At 38.8% G+C, this 13,443-nt stretch overlaps 1 protein-coding gene across 1 annotated transcript in view; it reads left to right on the forward strand.

Moving 5' to 3' along the window:
• PPFIA2 (PPFI scaffold protein A2) overlaps positions 1–13,443 on the forward strand; it is a 578,892-nt gene that overhangs the window by 88,163 nt on the left and 477,286 nt on the right. The window contains exon 3 of the mRNA XM_077807711.1: positions 6,958–6,976. Coding sequence (XP_077663837.1) covers positions 6,958–6,976 — 19 coding nt within the window. The remainder of the gene's footprint in view (positions 1–6,957; positions 6,977–13,443) is intronic.

A 13,443-nucleotide genomic window follows, 5' to 3' on the forward strand; every position in this document is an offset into this window, starting at 1 on the left:
GGATCAACCCAGACACCATCGAGAGACAGTGCTCCAGTAGCAGTTGGAGATAGGGTGTGCTTCTCAAGGCATAACTCCCACCTCCTAGCAGTTGGAGATAGAGTGTGCTTCTCAAGGCATAACCTGAACCCTTTAACTTTTGTATCAGGTTTTCTCTACGAGGTCAAGACATCCAGCTAGTCAGTATCTGAAGTTTTCTCAAGCTCTGTTTATATCCTACTGATCAGCTTTTGAAAGCTCATTGTAGAAAACTCAAAAAACTAGGTTAAAGCTTTCAGTGCTTTCTTTAGTGTAAAGCAAAGATTTGGGGAAAGGCACCAAAGATTGTTAAGCACCCAGTTCCCATCGAATGAAAGTTGGGTGCCTAACTCACCTGTGAAAATTTCCTCCTTTATTATTAAATTTCCTCCTTTTACTATTACACTGTTCTAAACCTATCTTGTAAAAATAGTTGATTTTTTATTTAAGGAGATATTTTCTGGTGCTTTTAAAAATAATCTTCCTGTGTTGTCTTTTTAAGGCTTCTAGAAGCAGAATTGCTTAAATGATTTGGTTAAAAAAACCACCTAATTTTATTGCATCCACAGTTCAGATGTCTTTTTCTTCCCCCGTCTTCAAAAGTGCCACTTCTGCAAAGATGTAAATTCTCTATGACAAAACTTGTTTGATAAGGTTCCATTCAGTTCAAGGAATGTAGTTTTAAAGCCATTAACATACCATAGCTTCTGGGGTGGATAAGAAGGGTCTTAGATTAAAAAAAAAAAGGCAATTATAGTTTTCACCATATGCAGTACATGGACAGAGTTTAAATGTGGTGAGCAGATGTGCATGAAAATCAAGTATGCACATAAATTAATATCCATGTTTACTGACTAACACAGGAAACACTAATGGCTTTAAATCTCTAGAGGTTTGGAGAAGCCCTCCTAAATTTAGAATCTTATCTGAACATTATTTTACACATTTACTGTAATGATCCCAGGTCAGCTACATACACAGACACATTTGTCAGCGAGACCAACGCACAATGTTGGGAAAAGGGTGGGTTGATTTAAGTCTAGGTGAGCTGATTCACTGACTAGACTCTTCCCTGCATTTTGTGTCACTGCAATGGTGGGAAATGGTCCTAAAACTGCTGTAACTAACCAGGGCTGGCCTTACCATTAGGCAAACTGAGGCGGCCGCTGCCAGTCTCAGCTGCCAGACTGTGGGGGATGAGGGGGCGCCACTAGGACCCAGAGTGTAGAAAATTGTGTCTGCTGCTGGTGCATATGTATTCTCTCTGCTCTAGATGCACAGAGATGCTGTGCTGGAGGAAGGAGGGCACAAGAGACATAACAGACAGGCAGGAGAAAAGGTGAGAGGGAATAACAGAAAGCAGCAGGAGCTGCAGGGAGAGAGAGGAGGAGGAGCCTCTTAGGTACCTCTCTAGCACCTCCAGGAGCCTGGACTGATTAACACCAGCTTCTCAGGGAGCTTCCTGTTTCCTGCTGCTTCCCTGAACCCATTTGAGGAGAACAGGCAGTCAACTGAAGTAGTAGGAGCCAGTTAGGCCCTTAAGACACCGATATCTTCCCTCACTCAGGCTCTGCTACCAGTCTGCTTATTTGTCCCATTCAATTGAGTGTTGAGAGCCACAAAAGCTGACACAGAACAACAGTCATGAGTGAAAGAAGAAAATGCCCCTCTGGGGCAGCATTCAGAAAAAGAAAGAAAGCAAAGGAAGCTTTTCTATCTAAGCAGGAAGGAGCTCTCCTGAGATACATAGACACAAATGTTCATGGTGAGCCTTCCAGCTCCAGTGAGGATGTGAGTGGTGAGGAGATGCCTGATCGTCCAGTTAGTCAGAGTGCAGGTGACCTGGCAGCTACTGCAGCATCCATATCTCCATCTCAAATGGATGTAACTATGCCCATTCCTGAAGAAAAGTGTAGATCAGAGAAGAGTGTGGTGGAGGCGCAAGAAACAGCTGCTGCTGAGTTTAGTTCCTTAAGTCTAGATGATCCAGGACTTTGGACCCACTTGAGCAGTAGCTTGAGGGACTTCCTTGTACTGCATGGGCCACAGCAAGTAAAAACCTTCATTCCCCAAAGACAATGAAAATAGAAGTTTCCATCCAACACATTACTGGCATGAAATCCCCAATGGTGACAAAGTGGAGATGCCATGGCTTATGTACTCAAAAAACCCCAGAATGCTGCGTACTGTTTTTGTTGCAAACTCTGCCAGTCTAATGTTCCAGCCACATTGGGTTCAAAGGACTGGAAAAATCTAGCATGCCATGAGAAGGCAGCAAATCACCAGAGAGCATTCCATAGGTGGAAAGAGCTTGAGATGAGACTAAGGTTAAAGGCCACCTTTGATGATCAGCATCAAGAGAAGATTGCATCAGAGTCTCTTTACTGGCAAAATGTTCTGAAAAGGCTCATTGCCATTGTGAGAATGCTTGCTTGCTACCCAAAACCTAGCACTGCGTGATACTTCAGATCAGCTGTATGTGCCAAAAAATGGAAACTTCCTTAAAATTGTGGAGCTGATGGCTGAGTTTGATGCTGTACTCCAGGAGCATCTAAGAAGAGTCACCATCCAAGAAATGTACACACACCACTACCTTGGAAAAACCATTCAAAATGAGATCATACAGTTTTTGGCAACAAAAGTCAAACAGAAGATTGTGGCAGATCTGAAGTCAGCAAGATATTACTCTGTTATTCTGGACTGCACACCTGACATCCGCCATATGGAACAAATGACTTTAATGGTGCATTTTGTAACAACAACAGAACCTAGTGAAAATGTCCCTGCAATGGTGACTGTCAGAGAGCATTTTCTTTAATTTATTGACATTGATGATACTACAGGAGCTGGTATGACAAATGTGCTTCTCTAAAAGCTGGAGGATATGGGAATTGCAATAGCGGACATGAGAGGTCAGGGCTACGATAATGGGGCCAACATGAGAGGAAAGAACAGAGGAGTGCAGACACGGATCTGAGAGTTAAACCCTCGATCTTTTTTTGTCCCATGCAGTTCTCATTCATTGAACTTGGTGGTCAGTGATGCAGCATCAGCTTCTAGTGAGGCTGCTGAATTTTTTAATATAATTCAAAGCATCTATGCATCTATAACTCTGCATCAACTCATCGATGGCAAATTTTGAAGCAACATCTGGGAACATCCTCTCTGACACTGAAACCACTGAGTGCCACACGATAGGAAAGTCGAGTGGAGGCGATAAAGCCTATCAAACAGCAAATTGGGACGATAGATGATGCCATAGTTGCCATTATGGAGGATAATGCTATGACAGAAACTGTTCGTGGGAGAACAGTGGCAGAGGAAAATGGAATCACCAGAAACATACATAAGTTCACATTTCTGCGTGGCTTAGTGTTGTGGCATGACATACTGTTTGAAATAAATGTTGTAAGCAAGAGACTCCAAGGTGTTGACCTTGATATATCTGGAGCAATGGAACAACTGGATAAAGCAAAGTCATACCTATAGTCTTGCCGGTCAGATGAGGGGTTTCAAAACGTTCTGAAGAGTGCACAGAAGTTGGCAGAGGAACTTCACACTGAAGCTATTTTCCCACCCATTCAAGAATACAAGAGTCACCGAAGAAGACGACATTTTGATTACGAGGCACGGGATAAACCCATAAGAGACCCCAAACAACAATTCAAAGTTGAATTCTTTAACCAGATGCCAGATTGTGCAATACAGTCAGTTGAAGAACATTTCATGCAGCTCAAGGAACACAGCAGTATATTTGGGATGTTGTATGATATTCCGAAACTCCCCACTGTACCTGAAGAAGACCCACACCATCAATGCAGGGCACTAGAGACAGTGCTGACACATGATGACATGCGCGATATTGATGCGAGTGATTTAGGTGATGAACTGAAAGCCCTTTCAAGATACATTTCAGCAGGATCAACTCCAAAGGCTGTTCTGGAATATATGTGCACAAATAAGATGACCACCCTCTTTCCAAATGCTTTTGATGCTCTGCGCATACTTCTAACACTTCCTGTAACAGCTGCCAGTGGAGAACGCAGCTTCTCCAAGCTGAAGTTAATAAAAACACATCTGCGCTCCACAATGACACAGGAGAGGCTGGTCGGCCTTGCAACCATCTCAATAGAGCATGAGCTGGCCCAGGCTGTGGACCTTCAGGAAGCAGTTCAAATCTTTGCAACCAAAAAGGCATGGAAAGCACCACTTTGATTATTCAAACAGATAAAAATGCCGGTGTTTACTATGAAGACAAGAAAAGTTATATTTGCTGTTCAGGTGCTTGAAAGTTAACTGTTACTTAAAAGTTTTTGAAGATGGCATTTTAAGTTGTTAGTTCTCCTTTATTGGGGTAGGTAGCAGAGCATTACCATGAGAGGAGTAGAACAGGAAGAAGGCAGAATTGAGACCTTTCAAAGTTTTGGCCTAAGTGAGGGGACATGGGGGCATCATTTGAGCTCCCAGCCTCAGGTGCCAAAATGTTGTGGACTGGCCCTGTAACTAACCACTGGAAGATCACCCAGCATAAGAGGATCTTTGTGTGCCATAGCATTTATTTAATGATTCCTTTGCTTCCCTGCAGTGATCTCCAACTACTATCACCATTCTTTGGGATACTAGCAGCTGGTACAAGTTAGAGCAGTCTTTAGGAAAACAGGAAACCAAACTGGCACATAGCAGTCCCAGGATGTGGGGGAGTAGAGATGTGGCCTATGGCCACCTTTGCAGCTCAATCTTGAGCTGTTCTGCAAGCATGTTAGACCTTCATGTGCTCCTCAGCCAAAGCCAAAGAGTTGGACCACAGGTTTTAATCACAGTTTTAAATAGTTAAACTAATTAAATCTATTAATTGCATATTTTTAGGCTTTAGTTTCTCCAGGAAAGATTTGTTCTCATAGGATGGTGATGGAGTCCAAATAATATATATATTGGATGTAATAAAGCATAGGCTCCTTACCAGGCTAATAATACTTTTTGATAATAAGTTTTTGCATTATTCAAGACAATGGCTTGATTTAAGAAATTGCGTTTCTTCAAAATCTTCATTTGAATGTTCATTTAAGAAACAGAGAATGATTTCTAGTTCATCAGAAACATAAAAGTCCTCAATAATCATCCCTTTCCCTGCCATGCAGCTTCCTGGTAAGAGTTGGATACACATTTCCCTCTGAACAGAAATGAAAATTCATTTCTACTGGCACATGACCTATTACAGCCTTATAGAATCTTGATCTATGCATAAACATATTTATATGGACATCTCCACTATAGTCATGGAGCACATAATTTAATACAAACAATTTGAAATGATTTGAGAAAGGGCTAACATGACCTTTTTGCATAAACAATTCTATTTCTAAATCAAAAAAATTAAGAACGGCTTAAAGCCTGCTGATATCTGCAGTTAACAATTAAGTTGGTAGCTGTAAGTCCAGAACAAGCCATGTTACTAAAAAATCATTCGCAACTATGAAATATTATAATGTTTCTCTAGAAAAAGGCGTTAGATGACTTTGTTTACTCTCTTATTTCTGTTTTTTACTTGTAAAGTGTTCTGCATTATATGTTAATTAGGCTTTCCTGCTTAAGCCAAAATCTTTTAAAACTTTCTTAAAGTTGTTATGGCTGCCAATTTATTGCAGTTAACTTACACTATTAACTCAAAAAAATTAATCATGATTAAAAAAATTAATTGCGATTAATCACAGTTTGCACTATTAAACAATAGAATACCAATTGAAATGTATTAAATATTTTTGGTTGCTTTTCTACGTTTTCAAATATATTGATTTCAATTACAACACAGAATATAAAGCGTATAGAGCTCACTTTATATTATTATTTTTATTACATATATTTTCACTGTAAAAATGATAAAAGTAATAGTATTTTTCATTGCACCTCATACAAGTGCTGCAGTGCAATCTCTTTATCATGAAAGTGCAACTTACAAATGTAGATTTTTTGTTGTTGTTACATAACTGCATTCAAAGCCAAAACAATGTAAAACTTCAGAGCCTACAAGTCCTACTTCTTGTTCAGCCAATTGCTAAGACAAACAAATTTGTTTACATTTACAGGAGATAATGCTGCCCTCTTATTTACAATGTCACCAGAAAGTGAGAACAGGCATTTGCATGGCACTTTTGTAGCCAGCACTGCAAGGTATTTATGTGCCAGATATGCTAAACACTTGTATGCCCCTTCATGTTTCGACCACCATTCCAGGAGACATGCTTCCATACTGATGACACTCGTTTTAAAAAAAGATGCATTAATTAAATTTGTGACTGATCTCCTTGGGGGAGAATTGTATGTCCCCTGCTCTGTTTTACCCACATTCTGCCATACATTTCATGTTATAGGAGTCTCGGATGATGACCCAGCACATGTTGTATTTTAAGAACACTTTCACTGCAGATTTGACAAAACACAAAGAAGGTACCAATGTGAGATTTCTAAAGACAGCCACAGCGCTCGACCCAAGGTTTAAGAATCTGAAGTGCCTTCCACAATCTGAGAGGTACGAGGTGTGGAGCATGCTTTCAGAAGTCTTAAAAGAGCAACACTCTGATGTGCAAACTATGGAAACCAAACCACCAAAAAAGAAAATCAACCTTTTGCTGGTGGCATCTAAGTCAGATGATGAAAATGAACATGTGTTGGTTTGCACTGCTTTGGATCATTATTGAGTGGAACCCATCATCAGCATGGACACATATCCTCTGTAATGGTGGTTGAAGCATGAAAGGACATATGAATCTTTAGTACATCTGGCATGTAAATATCTTGCGATGCCGGCTACAACAGTGCCATGTAAATGTCTGTTCTCACTTTCAGGTGACATTGTAAACAAGAAGAGGGCAGTATTATCTCCTGAAAATGTAAACACACTTGTTTTTCTGAGCGATTGGCTGAACAAGTAGTAGGACTGAGTGGACTTGTAGGCTCTAAAGTTGTACACTGTTTTATTTTTGAATGCAGTTATATTTTGTACATAATCCTACATTTGTAAGTAACTTTCACGATAAAGAGATTGCACTACAATACTTGTATTAGGTGAATTGAAAAATACTATTTCTTTTGTTTTTTATAGTGCAAATATTTGTAATCAAAATAAATATAAGTGAGCACTGTACACTTTGCATTCTGTGTTGTAATCAATATATTTGAAAATGTAGAAAACACCCAAAAATATTTAAATGATATTCTGTTATTATTTAACAGCATGATTAATTGTGATTAATTTTTAAAATCACTTGACAACCCTAATTATTATCCCAGGAGGATAATAAAATAATATTTTATGAAGATAAAATTCGTTCCTACAGCACGATTGCACATTGCTATAAATGGAAGATAAAACTGTGTCTGTAGGTTATAGGCCCAAGCTGGGGGACAATGCACAGCTACACTGCCACAAGGAGAGAAGCAGGAGGTATTGTGTGTTAGGTGGGACAATAAGAGCTATCCACCAAGCAATGGAAATGTATATGTTGCACTATGCCTTAAAAGGAGGCCACAGTCTGTTTCAGGAGGGGAGGCAGAGCAATTGTTCTGCCTTTTTACAGTCTATCCCCTTTGGAATGGCCAACATGAGGTGTTCTTTAAGGGAGCAGTCATTGTCATAAGGAGAGCACAGTAACTGCATTTGTGCTAGCCCCTATGTAGGCTACTTTTAATGAATTCGTAAAATGTCTCGTAATACTTCTTTTTATACAGTTTTAAATTGCATAGTAATGGCCACATAGAACCCTCTGTCTGTCCATTGTTAGTGGGGATTTGTGCAAGTGGAACAGTGGCTATAAGCATCTCTGGGGAATTCTCAATATAACTGCTTAGATTTTTTTTGACATTTTAATCATCATAGGCTCATTGCTGCTTTGCTGCCTTATAACGTCTGTGAATTGGATTATAAATACATCTCATCCAATTCACTGTTTGTACTGGATTTTTTTTTCCTGTGTCAGAGTTGTATTTCTTTAATTGAAATGGGAACCAAGTTGCACAATGATGTAAGATACTTTTTTTCTCCTCACTGCTTCTATTGTGCAATGTAGAGTGAGTGAATTAAATTAGTTAAGGTTTTCTAAATGTAGAGAACATTACTGGTTAGGTCACAAGTGATTTTTTTTGGACAGTTGTGTGCTTAACATGACTTTAAAATAAGGATTGTGTGTCAACATAATATTTTTCTGAAATTTAACTCTTCATGGACTTTCATATAACTGGCTATCAGAGTATTTACCGAGAACGTGTATGGTTTATACCGTGTCCAGAGAAAGACTGTATACCTATCCTTGTCCTAATATAATTTAAAAGCTTTTAAATGTAACCTCAGCACAGGGTGTAAGTGATTTGGATAATATGCTTGTGTGTAAACTGCTAATTGATAAAGAATTAGTTTATCAGTAGATGTGGCAATCTTTTAAGGATTCGTTCCTTATTACTATAGTAATGCGGTAAAAGAAGTATGCACCAGATTCTGATACTCTTATGGTAAACAATACCTTACTCCATGAGTAGTCCCATTCAAGTCAATGTGACTACATATAGAATAAGATGCTACTAAACTGGCAATTAACTAGTGATTTTTGAAGGCCTCAAGTTTTGAGTGCCCTAGTTGAGACTACTAAAAGGGGTCTGATTTTCAGAAAGTGCTGAACACCTTCCCGTAGAAAACCAGGCCATAAAAGATTTATCAAGCGGGGCATCCAAAATTATCTGTCACTTTTGAAAATTTAGGCTTAGGCCAGTTGTATTTCGCTGGCTAAATCTAGACTTTGTTGCCTAATAATATGCATGCAAGTTAGAAATTTTGGCTTTAAATTCTGTGATATAAATTGTGTGCTTGTGATATAAGGAACAAAGTAGTCAAGAAATTAAAAATGAATCAACATTTGACATTAATATTAAATACCCCTAATAACTGTCACATTACAGTATTTATTTAAACTTTTCCCCTATCTTAACATGTTTCTTTGGTTTGCAAAAATGTGTACATGGCATATGTCTTTTCTATTTACCTTTTTTTCTGAAACAGTTTTAGTAGAGAGCACTCTATAAGTAGTGACTATTATTAATCTTGGCATTATTCTGAAATCATTTGTTAAACCCACTCATCTACATTTTGCATGGTGATTATATTGAAAGTCAATGAAGTGTACAGTTTTGCAACAGACAAAGTGGAAGCTTTTGCAATTCTATATATTTTTGCTTCCAGATTCTTTGTTTTAATCTATACAATGCTGAAATTTACTTCATTTTTAAGACCAAGAGTATGTTGCTCTATTCAAGTGAAATTCCTCGGGACTACAAAACGTAGTTTTCACTTATTATACAGACTTATCCCACAGGGAGATTAAATAGTGTATAGACAAATAATAATTTTGATCATTTAATATTCCAAATGCTTTACAAACATCCATCTAATGCTCACAATACTCCTTGGAAATAGGTAAGTAAGTACTGGCAACTATCCCATTTTAAGATGGAGAAACTGAGAGAGCAATGGTTAAGTGAGTTGCCAAGGTCACTTATGGAGTCAGTGGCAGAGCTATGATTAGAACTCAGGCATTATTGTAATCGTACAACCATGCAATGCTCTTCTGTCTCTCTCTAGTTAATACTCATCTCAGTCTTTTTCCAGAATTCTATGAAGCCCTAACATATCCATAATCTAACCATGCACAGATATGTAATGGAAGTCATTTTTAAAGGTAGTTAAACTCAACACTGAATTAATGGCAGTACATTCCTTTTAATGACAGGAGTATAAGTGCCAAACAACAACTATTTCAATGTTCTCAGCTGGGAATCGTGCCCTCAGCACCCATGCTTGATGTACAAACATGGTCTCTTGGCTGCCTACATTTTTGCCCATCTGTTTGGGTGGCCTGGTGCCTGTTCACAAATAGGTCAACACCTCGCCATGGGATATGTGTGCCAGACAACAATGGGTCTAGATGAAGAGACTGCATAACTGTGAAAGTTGCTTCTCTTCTACAGGAAGTCCCTCCTTTAGCACTGCCTTGAATCATTGGTTCCTCAAGTCTGTATATACATCTTCAGATACCACAAAACCATACCTGAACAAAGGGCAAAGTGGCCTAATGTTATGGGAATGCAGGCAGGGAGGGAGAGATCTTTCATGCTTTCACTGTCTCACATGCACTCTGATTATTTGTACAGAATTCTTACCACTGTAATTTGAGGGATTCCATGGAACCTGTGAAAGGATGTACTAGAACTTATGGTACCAGAGTGGGAGTGGGTAGAAAAAAAAGGATTCTAGGCCACAAAAGAAAAATACATGAGGCTGTGGAGGGGTTAAGGAGTGGGCTATTGTAATTCTTAGTTACCTATTACCCCAAGAAGACCATGCACTGCAAGTGAGTTTTGGTAGGAAGGGAAACCCTTTTAAAATTTTAAATTCAAGGAACGAATAAAATTTTGTAAATTCTTATTTTAACGGAATTGGTTAATCCAGCCCTGACAGCAATCTAATTTATACTAGATGTGTAAAAAGGAAATGTGTGTATGTGTGTGTGTGTATATTTTTATGGAGCCTGATACATTTTAAATAAATCCTCAAGCCATGCCTGTTTTCTTATATGTCTTGCAAAGTATAAGTTTGAAATATTACATTTATATTATTTCTTAGTACAGATGTATTTATTCCTTCCCTTTATTCAATTCAGGCATTCTTTGGTTTGACTAATGTTTTACTTGCTGAACTTAGTATTCTGCTTGAGTGTATTTAACGAATCAATTTAAAGATAATCGAAATGCAATCATTTTTACTGTCATTTCAACCAGTTTAACTGTCCTACCAATAATAAATACACAAATAGTGAAAACTGATGGTCAGATTCTCAGCTGATATAAATCAACATCGCTGTATTGATTTCCAGAGTGCTATGTAGTTTTACATCAGCTGAGGATTTGGTCTGAAATTTTCTTTCTATAGTTAATCTATTGCAGAGGTATCTCATATAGACTAGAATCCCATTGTTTGAATTTGTTCATAGAGAATATCCAAATGAACTTACTCAGTTGACTGCAAGCAAACAGGAAAAGACTTATAACTGCTAGAGTTCAGACACTGAAGAAAACTGTACGTATGTTACATTGTACTATACCCACAAAACAAATGATAGAATAAGTGCCATCTAGTGTACAAAGCTTAGGAATGCCTATTCCTTAAAATGTATGAAGAATTCTGCTACATTCTTGTTTCAGAAAGTATATTATTAGGCAGATTTATTTTAGAGTGTTGAAGGTCATTGATGTAGCGTTTATGCCAACACAGTATCATGGTTTATTATTTAATTGTAAAAACTCAGGATACTTTAATCAGTAACATTTGTATTACATTTGGTTTGTATGCTATTAAAATGGCAGATAGTAATGAACTTTGAAGAGAGATTTTACAGTTTTTTACAATACGCATGAAGCAGACATTGAAAATCATGGCTACCACTATACAAAGTGAATATATATATATCGGTAGCACTATGGATTATGTGCCAATCAGTCAGTGAATTATCAGAAACAAAATGTTAATCATGTGGCCAGTATTGCATTATAGGCTAAAATGCGAAAGTGCAGGGGGTCTTGATGACTCCTGCATTTCTCAATGGGATATGTCATTGCTGGCAATATACTGTCATTGTTTTCATTTTCATTGTATCCATTAGTGCTCAAAATGGGCCAACCACTTTCAAACAAAAGGTGTATTCTCTACCCTGAAGAGTTTGTGTTCTAGCCAACACAAAACAGAGGCAGAGGGTAGAGAAAAGGAGAACGAAAGGTTCTCTGCTAGTGATTGGTCACATCCTAATTTATTGTACTTTTAAGAAAAGTATATAGCTAATTCCAGATTACTCTACAGACAGATCATTATAATATCATTATACCTCAAGGTAGAGGTCCATCTTCAGGAAAAATGGAATGAAATTGAGGTGGGCCAGCTTGGGAAGGCTGTTCCATGAGGAACATGTACAGTGGCCTTCGGAGACCAAGAGGCAGGTGTTCCGCATGAAATATAGTCTGGTTTTGGACAAATAGTTTCAATTCTGGTTCTTCCTGCCAAAGGTGAATGGTGGGAGCCAGGGCGCACGCAGCAGTGCCTGAGCTGAAGTTCTCATTTGGCTCAGGCACGCATTCAGAAGTCATTCAGTGTATCCAGAGCAGATGTATGCGGAGAAGCTCGGGGGTCCTGGAAGGAACTAACCCAGCAGCAATCCTTAGTCCTACTTTTGAAATGAGCAGTTCATGCTGCTTCATATGCCTCCTGCCAGATACCAGTATGCATGCCTTTGTGGGGTGGGCCACATAATCAACCCAGCCAATCACATCCCTTGGAGCAGAGTTTCACCAGCAGGCACATTTGATGGCTCCAAAGTCTAATGGTCCAGGGAGAAGTCGGTGTCGACTTAACCTTCAAATGGGTAAAATGGCTTTGGACAAAAGTGCCTGCCAGAGGTCCTTTACTGTTAGATCTCTGCTTCAGAGCATTGCACAAAACAGTGCTTAAAAAGATGGGTGTTTTAGAAGTGAAAAAAGGGGTTCAGTGGCCAAAAAATTCCACACATTCTGCACACCTCTGGGACAGCTTCTACTAGTTGAGGTCTGGCACAGTTTAGCAGCCAGAATTGCCCCTCAAGGAATGAGCAGGAGAAAGTTAAAAAGGACGGAAAAAACCTGAAGAAGCCTTTGGGCAAGGAATGTCAGTGGTAGACATGTGCGTGGCCCACAAAATTGTCTTATATATGGAAGGCTTTGTTATCAATGTGCTGGTTAAGTCACTATGGTAGAGTATGCAAAGGGGTATAAGTAGTGTCTGAAAATGTAATGCGAAGGCAAGAGATAAACTCTTGCGTGTGAACTCCATGTGGAAGGTCTGTTCACACTAGCTGACAAACTAATGTGTTACAATCTGTTGAGCACACCTGAGGCAATTCCAGAGAACAAACTTCTTGCCAAGCTTGGAGATTCACTTGTAGCATCTGAATGGTCCTAGATACACTTAAAAAGAGTTGAGAGAGAGAGAGAGAGAGAGAGAGAGAGAGAATGAATGCTAGAACTTTATGAAAGGTTGTTTTACCCTTTACAGAAGTGACATCCCACTTCCTAGGCAGGACAGCATATGCAGTATTGGTGCTAGTCCACAACAAAGAAACAGTAAGGGTAACAAACCTTTCACCCAAGAAGGCTTAATTGCTATATACAACAAAACCATGGAAATCTCAGGGATAACAAGAGAGAACCCCAAATAATACCATTGTCCACAGGAGCCATAAAATACCTTTCATTGTGCGACACAGGATTAAGGACACCTATCACCTGCTTGAAAAGTAAGAGTTATAACCATTATTGACTGGCTCACAGACTAGGTTAATAGGAAATATGATGTAATGT

The sequence above is a fragment of the Eretmochelys imbricata genome, chromosome 1, assembly GCF_965152235.1.
Source record: "Eretmochelys imbricata isolate rEreImb1 chromosome 1, rEreImb1.hap1, whole genome shotgun sequence".
NCBI lineage: Eukaryota > Metazoa > Chordata > Testudines > Cheloniidae > Eretmochelys > Eretmochelys imbricata.